This window comes from Aquarana catesbeiana, linkage group LG01 (genome assembly GCF_042186555.1).
Source record: "Aquarana catesbeiana isolate 2022-GZ linkage group LG01, ASM4218655v1, whole genome shotgun sequence".
Taxonomy (NCBI): Eukaryota; Metazoa; Chordata; class Amphibia; order Anura; family Ranidae; genus Aquarana; species Aquarana catesbeiana.
The window spans coordinates 325,086,294-325,103,417 of NC_133324.1; the positions used below are offsets into that span (position 1 = coordinate 325,086,294).

Sequence of the window (17,124 nt, forward strand, 5' to 3'; positions counted from 1 at the left end):
TCCTATGTCCCTCCTGTGACATTCCCTCTCACTCTCTGATATTCCTCTGTCTCTCCTGTGGCATTCCCTCTCTCCTTAATTTTCCTCTGTCTCTCCTGTGATATTCTCTCTCTCTCTGATTTTCCTCTGTCTCCCCTGTGACATTATTTTTCTCTCTCTCTCTGTTTTTCCTCTGTCCCTCCTGTGACATTTCCTCTCTCTCTTTCTCTCTCTCTGATGTTCCTGTCTTTCTTGTGACATTCTCTCGCTCTCTTTCTCTCTCTGTCTGATTTTCCTCTGTCTCACCTGTGACATTTCCTCTCTCTGACGTTCCTGTCTTTCTTGTGACATTCTCTCTCTCTGATTTTGTTTCTTGTGACATTCACTCTCTCTCTCTGTCTCTCTCTGATATTCCTCTCCCTCCTGTGACATTCCCTCTCTATCTCTCTGATATTACTGTCTCCTTTGTGACATCCCCCTCTCTCTTTCTGATTTTCCTCTGTCTCTTCTGTAAAATTTTGTCTCTCTCTCTAATTTTGCTCTGTCTCTTCTGTAACATTCTCTCTCTCTCTCTCTGATTTTCCTCTGTCTCTTCTGTAACATTCTGTCTCTCTCTCTTGTTTTGCTGTCTCATCTGTAACATTCTCTCTCTCTCTCTGATTTTGCTTTGTCTCTTCTGTAACATTCTCTCTCTCTCTCTCTCTCTCTCTGATTTTCCTGTCTCTCCTGTGACATTCCCTCTCTAATATTCCTCTTTCTGTGTCTTTCTCTCCCACCCTCTCTCTCTGATATTCCTCTGCCTCCCCTGTGACATTCCTCCTCTCTCCCTGTGATATTCCTTTCTCTCTCTCCCATGAGATCCCCTCTCTAATATTCCTCTGTCTGTGTCTTTCTCTCCCATCCTCTCCCTCTGATATTCCGCTGTCTCTCCTGAGACATTCCCTCTCTCCCTCTCTCTCTATCTTTTCTTCCCTCCATCTCCCTCTGATATTCCTCTGTCTCTGCTTGTGGCATTTCCTCTCCCTCTATTCCTTTCCTCTCTCTCTTTCTCTCTTTACGTGATATTCCTCTGTCACTCCAGTGACATTCCCCTTTTCTTTCTTTCTCTCTCTTTCCTTCCTTTCACTGATATTCCTCTGTCTCTGGCTGTGACATTCTGTCTATCCCCCCTCTCTCTCTTCTCTCTCTATGATATCCTTCTGTCTCTCCAGTCACATTCCCTCTCTCCCTTGCTCTCTTCATTCCTCTCTCTATCGCTGGCTGTGACATTCCCACTCTCTTTCTCTCTTTCTTTCTCTCCTTGCGCTATCCCTCCATCTCTGGTGTGACATTCCCTCTTTTCTTCCATCTCTCTGGTATCCCTGTGTCTCTCCAGTCACATTCCCTCTCTCTTTATCTCTCCTTCCCTCTCTCTCCTGTGACATTCCCTCTTTTCTTCCCTCTCTCTGGTATCCCTGTGTCTCTCCAGTCACATTCCCTCTCTCTTTATCTCTCCTTCCCTCTCTCTCCTGTGACATTCTCTCTTTTCTTCCCTCTCTCTATGGTATCCCTGTGTCTCTCCAGTCACATTCCCTCTCTCTTTATCTCTAATTCCCTCTCTCTCCTGTGACATTCCCTCTTTTCTTCCCTCTCTCTATGGTATCCCTGTGTCTCTCCAGTCACATTCCCTCTCTCTTTATCTCTAATTCCCTCTCTCTCCTGTGACATTCCCTCTTTTCTTCCCTCTCTCTATGGTATCCCTGTGTCTCTCCAGTCACATTCCCTCTCTCTTTATCTCTAATTCCCTCTCTCTCCTGTGACATTCCCTCTTTTCTTCCCTCTCTCTATGGTATCCCTGTGTCTCTCCAGTCACATTCCCTCTCTCTTTATCTCTAATTCCCTCTCTCTCCTGTGACATTCCCTCTTTTCTTCCCTCTCTCTATGGTATCCCTGTGTCTCTCCAGTCACATTCCCTCTCTCTTTATCTCTAATTCCCTCTCTCTCCTGTGACATTCCCTCTTTTCTTCCCTCTCTCTATGGTATCCCTGTGTCTCTCCAGTCACATTCCCTCTCTCTTTATCTCTAATTCCCTCTCTCTCCTGTGACATTCCCTCTTTTCTTCCCTCTCTCTATGGTATCCCTGTGTCTGTCCAGTCACATTCACTCTCTCTCTATCTCTCCTTCCCTCTCTCTCCTGTGACATTCTCTCTTTTCTTCCCTCTCTCTATGGTATCCCTGTGTCTCTCCAGTCACATTCCCTCTCTCTTTATCTCTAATTCCCTCTCTCTCCTGTGACATTCCCTCTTTTCTTCCCTCTCTCTATGGTATCCCTGTGTCTCTCCAGTCACATTCCCTCTCTCTTTATCTCTAATTCCCTCTCTCTCCTGTGACATTCCCTCTTTTCTTCCCTCTCTCTATGGTATCCCTGTGTCTCTCCAGTCACATTCCCTCTCTCTTTATCTCTAATTCCCTCTCTCTCCTGTGACATTCCCTCTTTTCTTCCCTCTCTCTATGGTATCCCTGTGTCTCTCCAGTCACATTCCCTCTCTCTTTATCTCTAATTCCCTCTCTCTCCTGTGACATTCCCTCTTTTCTTCCCTCTCTCTATGGTATCCCTGTGTCTCTCCAGTCACATTCCCTCTCTCTTTATCTCTCCTTCCCTCTCTCTCCTGTGACATTCCCTCTTTTCTTCCCTCTCTCTGGTATCCCTGTGTCTCTCCAGTCACAGTCCCTCTCTCTGATATCCCTGTGTCTCTGGCTGTGACATTCTCTGTCTCTGGCTGTGACATTCCCCCGTCTGACTGACATTCCCCCTCTCTCTCTCTCTCTCTCTCTCCCTCTCTCCCTCTCTCTTTCTCTCTGTATGTGCAACAAGAGTGTGTGTGGATGTGAGGACGGCAGGCTGTCCGCATGCAGCTCACCTGTACCACTCGCCCATTAGCAGAGAGCGGAGCGGAGGAGCCTGTATTGGTGACCGTCTCTCGGTGACAGTCCCTCCGTATGCTGCCCCTTCGAGTGTTATCTGCCCCCGGGTGTCCCCTCGCCCGCAACGATGCCTTTTCACCCGGTAACGGCGGCGTTGATGTACCGGGGGGTGTATACCATCCCCGAATTACTGAGAGAGCACCCCCCCACTCAGCTCCCCGAAGACGAGATCGAAGGTAAGTGATCCTGACTTTGGGGGGGGGGGGGGTGCACATCTGCCTGGTTTATTGGGGTCTGCATTGGGCTGGGGGGGGGGGGCTTCAACAGGTGCCTGGGGTTTGTTATCCTAGAGGTGAAGAGGGTACCCCACAGCCAGCCTGGCATTCTGCTAATGGAGGGGTCTCCATGTCAGTGTGTCTGTCCATTCATCCGATCGCTCAGATTGCCCCCCCAGTTCAGCAGGTGACCCCATCATGTCAATAGCGCTGTTCCAATAGCCATTGAAGGTGATGGTGTCGGTGTGTGATGCTGATGAAGGCTGCATTGTGGCTGACATAGAAGGAGGCAGTTCCTGTCTTTCATTCATAGACTCTGAGTATTGAGTAGATCGTAATTGGTGTAAAGCAGGTGTCATCCAATGTGATGAGAGGAGGATGGTAGGGAGCAGGGAGTAGGGAGCAGGGAAGTGACCACAGGCACAACACCCTTCTCTACACTGCACTTTGGACAACTACTTTACTACACAACACTTCTCTTTGTTTTACTGAGTGCCTGGAAGATTACTATATAAACTGATCCTATTTCAAGGAAACTTTACCCACTAACAGCCCTTTACAGGTCTCACTAGATTTTATTTTGTTTCAGGTTATCACAACAGTTCTTAGGTTTTGGAGATCAGAAAGAAATGAAAATGCAAAAAATAATGAGCATTGGCAATAGAAATCTTTAATTATAGTGATGGTACAAGGACAGCAGTAAAGGGCCCAATGTCATCCTGATTCAGTGGCCCAATGATCATTTAGGGCAAACTTAGGACATCATTTAAAAAATGTTTTTTATTTATTTGACAAAATTCGCTTTTTCTACGTCATCCTTGGCTTTTAAACTATATGAACTGGGACTGTCCATATATCACAGAACTGTCAGACATTACATATATGAGTTTTTAGAAATATATATATTTTTTATTTTTAGCGCTGCACTATTTTTTATTTCATTGCTAATGTGATCTATAAGTAAGGTCCTTTAAAAAACTAAAAAAAAGAGTATAAATTTGGAATATATGAGATATCAGCACGTCTGACTATGACTGAATAATTAATACCCCTTCCAATTCACTATACAACACTGAAGAAATGGCTGCACTCCAAGATCCATCAAAATTCTTATTTAATAGACGAACATTCCAAGTGTTACAAACAGTTCAAATGGTATGCAATTCACCATACAACCTTAAGGCAAATACACACGATACGAAAATCGGAAGTAAAATTTTATCCGATCTGCCGATTTTCGGATCGGCTTTCGACAACCGATTCCGATTTTTTGTCCGAAAAAAGCTGGATGTGCAAACTATAAAATTTTTCTCGTACGTGAACTCAACGTACAATTTTCGTTTAATTAGTACAGTTTTTGTTCGGAAAAAAATCGCAAGAGCAAGACTATGCATGTTCAGAAACGAAAGAATACATACAAAACTATTCAACACATTACGTCACTTCTGAAGTTGTATTCTGTCGTACGAAAATTTTCATATGGTGAGTAACCTCTTCACTTTTGAATTGAGACTCGCATGCAACAAAAAAATGGACAAACGTTCATCAGGAAAATCTGATCTTGTGTACAAGACTTTAGAGAGTGTTAATCGGGGGTGATCGTTATCACACACATTTTTTGAAAATTTTTGCCTGGAAAGGCCTGTCCTTCTCAGGGGCAATTAAAGGAGATCTATGTTCACATTGTACACTTTTATTTTTATAATATCAGTGTTGTAATAAAAATACAAACAATTTGACCTGGTAGACCTGGTTTACACGAAGCATACAGTTCTCACACCTGCTATATTTCTTTAAACCTGTGGTTCTCAACCTCAGTCCTCAAGTACCCCAAACAGGCCATGTTTTGGGAATTTCTCTTAGATAAAATAGCTGTCCAAATTACCAAGCCATTGACTCTGTTTTAAAGCACTTGTGCAAGATAAAGGAAAACCTGCAAACAGGGGGGTTGTTTACTATAGTTGGATAGTGCAAAATCAAGTGCAACTCTGCATAGAAACCAATCAGCTTCCAGGTTTTATTGCCAAAGATTAATTGAACAAGCTGAAATTAGAAGCAGATTGACTACCATGTACAGCTGCACCAGATTCTGAGTGTACCAGTTTTAGTAAATCTCCCCCACTGCCTGTTGGGGGGTACTTGAAGACTTAGGTTGAGAACCACTGCTTTAAACCATACATCTACTAGACTTCCGGTACCACAAGTAGAGCATTTTTGTAACATTGTTATGTGGATTATCTGAAGACTTTTAGGCCTATGCTTTTATAAGTCAATTTTAATGTTTGTGAATAAAGATATTATATTTTATTATAACTATGTTTGGTCCCCTATACTGAGCCTGCAAAGTCCGGTTACCTAGGCAGGATCTGGCTTATGCCAGTCCAGCACTTCCTTGCAATACAAACAATAGTGCTATTTGACGATACAATATAGACGTACTTGAAAAATGTCCTTTTATGTTGTAAGATCTACGTTTTGGCTGCCATCTCTTTCCACAATTTCCTGGATACCCTCGCATGCTTTGCAGCTTATCCTCTGCTGTTTGATATTTAATTTCTAAGGACTATATATCCCATGGTACCTTATTGCCTGCAAGCAGTGACTCCTGTACTGACTCCGCCTCCTGAAACTCCTCCCCTCAGCACCTGTGTAGTTTAGAAGTCAGGCTCTGTAAAATGTGTGACTCAGCAGTGCCTACTCATAGTGTATGGTGAACATGTGTCACAAAATCCATGGAAGTAAATGAGTAAGATTACAAACTTCAAGATCATAAGTAAAAGGAGTAGGCTAGAAATAACTGAAATATGCTTTACAAAAAAAATATATGATTTTACATTTTTGACCATAGATATGCTTTAAATAACTGGCCACGTGGTTGTTGCTTCTGCATGTCCTCAGAATCTCTTATGCCGCGTACACACGAGCAGAATTTCTGACAGAAAGAGTCTGATGGGAGCTTTTCATCATATATTCCGACCATGTGTATGCCCAATCGGACTTTTTTTGTCGAAAATTCAGACGGACTTAGATAGAGAACATGTTCTATATTTTTCCGACGGAAACAAATTACCATCGGAAAAAACGATCGTCTGTATGCTGTTCCGACGCACCAAAAACGACGCATGCTCTGAAGCAAGTACGAGGCAGAAGCTATTGGCTACTGGCTATTGAACTTCTGTTTTCTAGTCCCGTCATACGTGTTGTACGTCACCGCGTTCTGGACAATCGGACTTTGGTGTGATCGTGTGTATGCAAGACAGCTTTAGCGGAATTCCATCGGAAATCCGTCGGAAAAACCTTCAGAGTTTATTCCGATGGCAAAACCGGTCGTGTGTACAGGGCATTAGTCATCAAGTGCCATCCTGCCCTGATAGTCTGAATGTGGTTGGTGGCTGAAAGAAGCTCATATATCGGGCCCACAGAGGCTCATATATCAGGTCAATAGAGGCGCATATAACAGGCCCATAGAGGCGCATATGTCAGGCCCATAAAGGCTCATACTGTATATCAGGATCATAGAGGCTCATATATCAGGCCCATAGAGGCGCATATATCAGGCCCATAGAGGCTCATATATCAGGCCCATAGAGGCTAATACTATATATCAAGATCATAGAGGCTCATATACCAGGCCCATAGAGGCTCATACTGTATATCAGGATCATAGAGGCTTGTATATCATGCCCATAGAGGCTCATACTGTATATCTGGATCATAGAAGCTCATATATCAGGCCCATAGAGGCTCATATATCAGGCCCATAGAGGCTCATATATCAGGTCTTTTTGAGAACAGGCAGATGCCTTCCTTACTGTATTGGTGGCCATACAAACTTTGATAAAAGATCGTTTGCTTTTCTGATCAACCTTACCTAATAGGAATAATCCATTTATTATCGAAAACCTTTTAAAACAATATGACACACAAGGAAGCACATTTTGATCAATAGTAGGGAGATACAATCATAGGTCTACAATCACATTTCTGTGTTTACCTTGTAATCTCACAATTTGATCAACTAAAATACAATCAAACTCATGAACAAAGGATCTCAGTGCTGTCGTTTGATGCAACACGATCAATAATTTTCCACCCCAGCTGATTGACTATGTTTGATCAAATCCAATCTAAATGGATAGGAAGGGAAGCTATGCCTATTCAGTTGTTCACCGATTTGATCGTTCTGATCCAATCACAAATTGATCACTAAAATCAAAGCAACCATAAATATGAGACCATTGACAGCCTGATAAGCAACAACAAACACATGCAGTGATCTTTGAATTGCCTGCTCTTACAGCATTATGCTGGGTTTATTTATTTATTTATTTATTTATTTCAGATTCCCTCCAATTCAAACTAATAATAATAATAAAAAATTACCTTGAAAAACCTTGAAATTGATAGGAGGCATAGCCTACACACGTTCAGGTTTTCTGTTTCCCAACCAGACATAGCTGTAGTGTACTAGTCCAGCCCAGTCCCTTCTGTCTTTAATCTGGTGATCTTTGCTCACCTTTTTGAAATACCAGGGAGCAATTTTTAGCTGCATCCATTGTAGGCTCCCTGCTGTCCCTTATACATAGAAAGTGTGATGTTGCTAAGATTTAAAACTCAGACATGGACTTACTTCCTCACTGCCACCAATCAGATAAAAGTCCACATTGAAAGTGTAAATCTGATTGGTGGAACCAATTCCTCTTCCTAGTACTGATGCTTTGATAAATGAAGCAGAGAGAGGTGACATTGTTGTCAGGATGCAGGCCCACCCACCCCATATGTGAGGAGCTATGGAATCTGGCTGTAGTGGAATACGTATAACAGCATTGTTATGTTGATTTCACTTGTTCCCTGGGATTGCTCTTTAAATTAGTGACAGACCTCTAAAAAGAGCAACCATTCTTCTGTCTCCAGTGGATGCTAGGCTTGCAGCAATGAAACACCTGGTCAGATGTGATTGCCATGGTACTATGGATTTCATTGGGTTCATTTTTGAATACGGATTTCAGCATGGGTTTTTAGATGCCAACAATTTTATGTGGGTGCTTAAGCTTTTGCTGCATAATAATTTTAACACAATAATATTGTCATTGCTGGCATTGCCTTCACAGTATTTTGTCATAATAGTAAGAATTACAGCTGATATTTACATTTAATCTTAGGGATATAAGCAGTACTAAACCACAAACCAAAAATGTAATACGTTGCAATTTACCAATCATTAGATGCAGGGCCGGTGTTCTGACATATAGTGTCCTCCTATCAGATAGTGTCCGCCCCGTACTGCGCAGTACGGAGCAGCAGGAGATGCCGAAAATGTCCGAAGTTGATCAGCTGACCATCAGCTGTACACGGCGCTCGGGCACCTGTTAGCGATGGCTGTGTAAGAGGGCCCCTCGCGGGCTCGCTTCACTCGCCACGCTTCGGGCACAGCCTCGCTGCGCTCGGCAACTATTTATTCTAACTCTATGTCCACTTGGATAGTGGGGAATGATCCTGGACATAGGGTAAGAATAAATGCGCAGGCGCCGTGTACAGCTGACGATCAGCTGTTGAACTTCGGAGACTTTCGGCGTCTCGTTTGTCCTCCGTACTGCGCCTGCGCAGTACAGGGCGGACACTTCTGGATAGGGGACTGTATTCGACAAGACACCGGGACAAGGGGTGGGAGGGAGGAGCGGCTGCCCTGGGCGCAATGGTTTACTGGGGGCGCCTTCCTTCTGTTGCAAGGCTGGCAGGAGAAGTAACAGCAGCAGTGATTTTGACAACTTAGGATCCCCTAAGTTCGCACATCATGAGCGGGTGAGGGGGGCGCAATTTGGAATCTTTGCCCTGGGCGCTGGATGACCTTGTCTCGGCACTGATTAAATGTGGTGGTTGCATTTGTTTTCTTTTTGTAGTTTTTTTTTTCCCTCAGTTTTCACTAGGTGGTCTGGAAACACCTCCTGAATCAGAGTGCCCCCAGTCTGGATGAACGAGCACAGGGGGAACAGCAGGCAGCAGCATTGTCATTATGGGGGGGGGGGGTGTTAGATGTACCAGCAGATTTAGGTACACTAACAAACTGGAGCCAAACTCCCGCTAATACTTTTTAAGCAGTTACAGCAACTGTTTTTTTTTTTCCTTTTTTTTTCCTTTTGGAAAAGGATGGTTTTACATAAGAAAATAAAAGCTGACCATTGTAAGCACCCCTTTTAGTTTTAAATGGTTTATCTCAACCCCATAACTGCTACACCTGTAGGACAGCTTGTTCTGCTGAAAAACAACGGACTTACTGGCTAGAACACCATGTGAAAATAAAGGAAAGAGGTGTCCGTTTATGAAGCAGTGATCAGCGGTGATCCCGAGGATCGCCGCTGATCACAGTCCATAAACAGTTTATGAAACAGAGATAATCAGGGGGAGAAGTGTTTGGACTTATTCTCCCGCCGATTATCTCTACACACAGAGAATCCTCATGAATGACACAGTAAGGCCAGTTTATGAAGCGGTGATCCCACCGCTTCACTGGCGATCTGAGTCAGAATTCACACTCCCAGGTTCACCAGCTCAGAGGTGGTGAATCGGGGAGTGAAGAGAGAATCCCGGGGGATCTGAGGGGGAAGGAGGAAGATTTTTAACTTCCTTATGCCTCGTTCAGATCCCCCAACACTGTAACCATGTCCCCCTGTCATATTTATGTGTATACATATATATATATATACATATACATATAAAGTGTATATGTATATATATATATATAATGTGTGTGTATATACATGTATATATATATAATGTGTGTGTGTGTGTATACATATGTATATAATGTATAGGGGCTCATTATTTTATTAACATTAATCCACACCGTCTGTCAGTGTATTGAGCGGTGATGATTTATCACTGCTTAATAAACTGACATCTTTGTGTTTCGGTGAATTTCTGGTACTGTAATCTCGTAAAGTCTCACGAGATTCCAGTATCAGGGGCCGTTCTCCACCGTTGGAAGAGTTTGTAGATCGCTTCACTCCTCAGAAGGTGAAGCGATCTACAAAGCTTCATAAACAGGCACACAGAGGAGAAAGATCTTCACTGTGAATGCCAGAGAATGAAGCAGTGAATAGATTTCACTGCTTCATAAACGGACACCAGAAAGCCTAAAAAAGAAAACTAATATAGGCATCACATCTAAGAATTGGTAAACTGCAATATAACAAATGTTTGCTTTTGGGTTTATTACTGCTTTAAGTTGAGGTTATTGGCTGGATTTATCATTTAAATTGAGTTTAAGGTTTAGGGTTAGTATTAAGGTTAGGGGTTAGGCTGATCTGAAGGGCCAATAAGGGCCTATTCACACCAGGTGCAGTGGGACTGCATTGGTCGGCTATTCCAACACAGTCCCACTGCAAGCAAGGCAAAATACCTTGTCTCCTATCTTCCTGACTCACACCTCCATGTTGTGGTGGTGTGCTGGTGTCATGCATTGAAAAAAGTACAGTATGCTGCTTTTTTTGAAGCACAGTGCGAAGCAATCCATTGCCTTGCACAGTGCAGCAGTCAAATAGAACTTAAAGTGTAAGTTTACCGAAAACCTGTAAGGTGACCTTACACTGGACCCCCTCCCCATCCCTCCCAGTCTCACTGTACTTTAGTTCCGTGATCCTGCTCTGTCAGGGACCGGAAACGCCGCTTCACCAATCCGGGGTTTTGAAATCCCTGTGGCGCTGACCAATCAGAATCATAAACGGAAAGGAACGCACTCACATAGCCACATCTGTAAATTGAGGGAATGAATAAGGAAAAAAAAGGTGTACTATAACAGTAAACCTAGGTCAGACTTTAAAGGCATAGGAAACAATGAAGAAGTATGAGAACAAACACTATTTATTGAAAAATACACAACATGAATAGAACAATACAGAAAAATTAAAAATCATGTATACTGATACATAATGTGCAGTGAGCCCTTTTGTATCTACGTGTTTCACCGTTAGGCTTCGGTTCCAGGGACAGGGGCAAAATAATGCACTAAGAGTGGACTCAGTACCAAAGAGGGAGGGGAGCCAACTATGGGCTTCAAAGTCCATCAAGCAATGAGGACACCCACCGGGAAAAATAGTCCAAAATTGAGACTGAGAGATTGTCCACAATGTGTAGCAATATCTATAGAACAAAAAACAAAACCAAGAAACATAGTAAGCAAGAGGTTAAGTAACCAAGTGATGCACTAAAAGTATCCATCTATAGCTACAAAGCAAAAGTACTTACTTTAATATTTAGACAATGGTGTATGGCCCCTAGGGGACAGCCTTGTGCTAGTCACAACATGTCCCTGTGTGTGGCAGCCATTTAAAGACCAAATTTGCGCCAAAATCGTGGGAAAAACGGCACCAAAAGGATGACATCATAAGAGGGCGAAAAAAAAATTAATTAAAAAAATTTGCATAAGATCCATGATACATTCAGCTAATCCCATGAGTAGACCAACATATATAAAAATCCAGTGCATGTTCATTCATTGTCCATACAAGGAGTTTTTAAACAGTTACAGCAGTGTTGTTTCTATAGGTATGATTCATTCATTATATGTTTATATTCTAGCAACATAGATGATTATAATAATCTAACAATGTCTTAATAAACCTCCATATGATTCCTAACAAGATAAATAATAATAAAAAAAAAAATTAAGCTATACCTAATTTATATAAATTATCAGAAAGTGATAATATATAAAACACCATGCGGAAAGGGTCAACCGGGTAGGAATACATTGCTCTAAGTACTTAAAGCATAGAGAATCAAGCGGCCAATATCAGGAGAATATTGTACAAATATTATTGGCATCAGATGATATCTATAGAAAAGATTTAAAACTTAGCATATCATTCAGAGTACAGAGTTGCTCGTAAGTCATATACCCATTGGGTCTCCCTTTGGAGCACCCTCTTATCAAAGTTGCCCCCTCGAGGGTCCTCGTAGACACGTCACATCGAAGACGGCAAATTTGAAAACCCCGGGATCTTATTTGTGTTTGAAAGCCGCATGGTGGCCCATGATGGTATTCAAAAGGCCATTGGTGGCATTAAAAACACATGGTCCTTCATCCGTTTCCAAAACAATCTAATCGTCTTGCCAACGTAGTAGGCAAAAGACAATATAAATCACACCCCTCGTTTGACAGATAATATGGTGCCTTAGGGTATGAGTATGGCCATTAGGAAGGGGGATAGAAGCCCCCTCCATCAACAGATCAACATCAAAAATTGCACGTGCCACATCGGAACAGCCCTGCTTGGTGCCTGTTGGTTTCTGATTTGTGGTAATGACTGTGTACCAGGCGACCTCTGATCGACCCTGCGCGGCGAAAAGTGATCTCAGGTCTAGGTCCCAAATAATTGTCAAGTGTGGAGTCTGTTGATAATATGTGCCAGTGTTTTTGAATAATAGATTGTATTCATTGATGTTGCTCAGAGTACATTGTGATTAGCCTTACTACATTGGAATCAGTCTTTTTAGGTTTGGGGAGCAAAACCACATTCCTAGGACGACCTAGGGCTTCATTAAAAGCCTTTTTTAAAGATGTCCTGCTGTATTCTCTAGTCAATAAATGTTCATAAAGATGGTCAGCTTCCTGCTTAAAATATGCCTCATTGGAACAGTTCCGACTCAGGCGTAAGTACTGGCCAAAGGGGATACTTTGGACCAGAGAGTGTGGGTGTGCACTTGATGCGTGTAATATCGTGTTCCCAGCAGTGGGCTTGCAATAAAGTGATGTACTAATAGTACCATCCATTCCAATGTTGATGGTAATAACAAGATAGGCAATTGTAGTTGTACTCGATTGCATTGTAAACTTAAGGTTGTACCCATTGGTACTAAGCATTTTCATAAATTTATCCAGCGCCTCCACTGGCCCCGCCCACAGCATGAGAACATTATCTATGTAGCGGAACCAGCACAAAACGTTGGCCAAAAACTCCAAAGACTCCTAAATTTAAAACAGATCACTTTCCCACCCCTCAGGTACAGGTTCGCATAGGAGGGCGCACAGCATGTGCCCATAGCGACACCCTGCACCTGGAGGAAGTGGGACTCGTCGAAGGAATATATATTCTTGGTCAGGATATGAGATAACAGTTGTAATACAAAGTTGTTGAGACCCTGTGACTTAGGACCTCTTTCCCCCAAAAATCTAGAGATGACCTCAATGCTGTAATTATGGGGAATGGGTGAATAAAGGGCCTCAATATCGATAGCTACAAGAGAACATCCAACGGGTACCATCAGACCATCCAGATTCCAAAGGAGATCTGAAGTGTTCTTAATGTATGAGGGCAATGTGATTACATGAGGACGAAGATATTCGGTAAACAAATTTGCTAGCTCTCTCGGTCTTGGAACCTATTCCCGAAACGATCGGGCGTCCTAGGGGGTGTAGAAGATTTTTATGTGTTTTAGGGAGCGAATAAAAGGTAGGGATCTTGGGATGTGGAACCTGCAAGCCCTCAAAAATCTGTTTGGCGATCAAGCCATCGGCAAAGGCGGAAGCAATGGTGTCATCATACTGTTGATTAAATCTAGTAATGACATCTTCCGATATTGGTTTATACCAAGATCGGTTTTTCAGGATGTCCCAAAAGATATTTTTATATTGTAACTCATTGCAACCCATTACTACCACGTTTCCATCCTTGTCCGAGGGCTTGATCACCAAACCGGAGTTCTTACTAAGGTTCTGAAGTGCAGTCCTATGTGCACGACTAAGGATGTGGCCCGCCCTTTTGGGAAAGGTAAGTGGTTCAATTCCCTTAGTTGTTTGAGTAAGAAAAGTCCAAATATTGGGGTTGTGTGTAAGGAGGGAAATTGAGTAGACTTTTTTTTTACCGCATTCCCCACTGAATAGATTTCATTCTGGTAAAGGGTCAATTGGACCCGAAGACCCCTAGCTTCATCAGACTCCTGTTGGGCTACTTGTGTTAACCCATACTCATTTTCCTCCAATAGGAGGACCAGATTTCTCAGTGCTCTAAATTCGGCCACTGTGAAATCCTTCCATATCTCTTGATTGGCAACCTCAGTCTGTTTCTCTCGTCTATCCTTATCAAACATATATTTATAGGTCAACTTCCTGGCGAACAGATACAGGTCCTTGACCACATCAAATCTATTCGGAGGGGAGCTGGGACAAAAACTGAGACCAAGTTGCAATAGCTCAATCTCAGTAGTATTCAAAGGGTATGTGGACAGGTTAATAACCTCCAAGTTTGAATCAGAAACAGCATATTCCACGGACGCAGGGAGATAAAGAAGGAGAGGAGGGGGAACACCCGACCGAACTGATGTCCGGCCTTGTGATTTTAACAATTGGGAAAAATTGGTCAATACGTCACTTTTGGGAGTCTTTCCTTATTGCCCCCCGCTGTTGCCACAGTCGGAGGTCGTGATAGGGCGACGGATTGTGCAGCATCAATAATTTGGGACAGAGTATCTAATTCAGTTCTTGGGGTCATAGAAGTTGCAGTAATAGATGTGTTGGTGGACATACCCCGTATTTACGTGTATCTGAAAACATGGAGATACCTTTATTCGCCGATGAGGTGGCATCCCTAGTTGAACAGTCTGTATAATTGTTACCTGTTGGCAAAGTAGGGTCATCCACTAATCATTTTTTGTCAGTACCTGTTTGATACCCACCCCCGGTCTGTGGTCGTTTTTTTGAGTTTCGGCTCCTTTGTCATCCTCGATCTGAGGTCCGCGAGTTCTGTGAGACATGGGAATTAGTGGAGGAATCTGAATCATTAGCTTTCTCTATAGATTTTTTAGATACATGGCTCCTTTGGGGGCCTGCATACTTGCGGCCACCCCGTTTGCCATTGTTTTGCAACCAATTATAGGCATACTTGCCCGCAAAGGCTAATTTGTCTTGTGATAGTTTATCCTCTTTTTTTTGGAGCAATTCTCTAGTAAAAGCTTGAATATGTTTCTTAAGGCGTGTGTCAAAAGTGCCAAAATTAGGATTATTTAATATTGAGGAATTTTCATCGTAGATTCGTATTATTTCACAGTCTACTAGTTTAAGTTTCTTCGTGTAATATTCTATCATTAAATCCATCATTTTATGGAACACTGCTGAAGGTTAAGTTCCCATCAGGTCTTGAGGTCAAGATCAAGTGCCCAAATGTTCGAGAACACCTGTACTCTCAGACCCTTCGGGTTTAAATCCTCGGCAAGATATTGCTCAAAGCATTTTATATGCCAGAAAAGACTAGCTTTTCGTTCAAAAGTTTGTAAAAGTTTCTGATATACAATTTCCATTTCTACATCCTTACCCTTGGTCACAGAACATGTCTGCTTAATACCCAGCATGAAACCTTCCCAGTTGTTTCCTATGAAGTCCGCCATTGTCAAAATATATAACAATACTATCAAAAAGAAAACAAAAGACAAATCAATAAATTGATACAACAAATAATGTGCATATAAAACACATATAAGACAGATAATCGGGTGGATTAATAAAATTAAAGTTTGATTCACCCAGAGTGCATAAACAAGGAAAATGGTGTTTGCCACCCTAAATAGTAATAATAAACAGAAAAGGAACACACTTACATAGCCACATCCGTAAATTGAGGGAATGAATAAGGAAAAAAAGGTGTACTATAACAGTAAACCTAGACCAATCAGAATCCATCTAGCCTGTCCTGTCAGCACTGCGAGGAGAGAAAGCCAGAGGATTTCAAATCCCTAGACCGGTGAAGTAACGTTCCAGTCCCTGGCAGAGCAGGATCGCAGGACTTCAGTACAGCAGGACTGAGGAGAGGGGGTCCAGTGTAAGGCCAACTTACACATTTTTTGTATGGGCCAGTTCACACCACATGCAGTCCAGTGTGTTTTTTTTCTGCATCAAAAACTCATGGATAATAGGTTATATGGTTTTGAATGGCATAGTTCACACCAGTGCAGTCCATTCCAGTGCATTCCAGTTCCAGAAAAAAAAGTAGAACATGCTGCATTTTTTTCTGCACTGAACTGCAGTGGAACGTGGTAAAATGCATCAAAAACTCACCGAAATACACTCAAACGCACCAAAAAATGCACTGGAACACAAATGTCCTAATTTAAGGTGAAGAAAAAAGAGGTGGAAAAAAATGCACCAGAACGCATCAAAAACGCACGTGCAGAAAAGTAACTGGAACGCATCTAGACTATGTTTCTGTGGTGTGAACTGGCCCTTAAGGCTCCTTTCACACAGGCGCCTCCACTTGACAGACTTCCCTTGCTTAGCAGGGGATCGCTCTGCTGATCCCAGCTGAGCAGGTGGATGACAAGTCTGTCTCTACTCACTGTGCAGAGTGGAAACGGGCACAGTCCCACTCTCCTCTATGAGGAAATCGGGTGAAAACGGACCGCCTATCCATTTTAACCTGATCCTATACGATCCACCAGACAGATGGAAAATAGGACCACCATACGTCTAGATTTAGCAGACAGGATCAGATGGAATAGCGGCGTATGTCAGCGGACATGTCACCGCTTACATACACTGCTCCATAGGGATGAATGGTTGTCCAATCCGGTCCGCCTGAAAAACTGACAGGCGGACCTGATCGGACAGCCCACGTGAAAGGGCCCTAAGGGGAACTTACACTTTAAAGAAATGTCATTATGTGATATTTCAATAACATTTGTTTATTAAAAAAAGTTGATCGGCATATCAGCACTGCAGTTACCCAGCCATATTGCACCTCACATTAGCCACTGCATTGTAAGGCAGTGGCTGGTGTGAATAGACCCTAAGGGGGATATCTACTAAAACTGGTGCACACAGAATCTGGTGCAGCTGTGTATAGTAACCAGTCAGCTTCCAGGTTTTATTGACAAAGCTTAATTGAACAAGCTTAGAAGTTAGAAGTTGATTGGTTACTATGAACAGCGGCACCAGACTCTGTGTGCACCAGTTTTAGTAAATCCCCTCCTAAGTGAC

The 17,124-nt window shown here is 42.7% G+C and overlaps 1 protein-coding gene across 1 annotated transcript in view; it reads left to right on the forward strand.

Moving 5' to 3' along the window:
* Positions 1-2,472: 2,472 nt before the first annotated feature.
* CABP7 (calcium binding protein 7) overlaps positions 2,473-17,124 on the forward strand; it is a 174,006-nt gene continuing 159,354 nt past the window's right edge. The window contains exon 1 of the mRNA XM_073630715.1: positions 2,473-3,119. Coding sequence (XP_073486816.1) covers positions 3,011-3,119 — 109 coding nt within the window. The 5' untranslated portion in view covers positions 2,473-3,010. The remainder of the gene's footprint in view (positions 3,120-17,124) is intronic.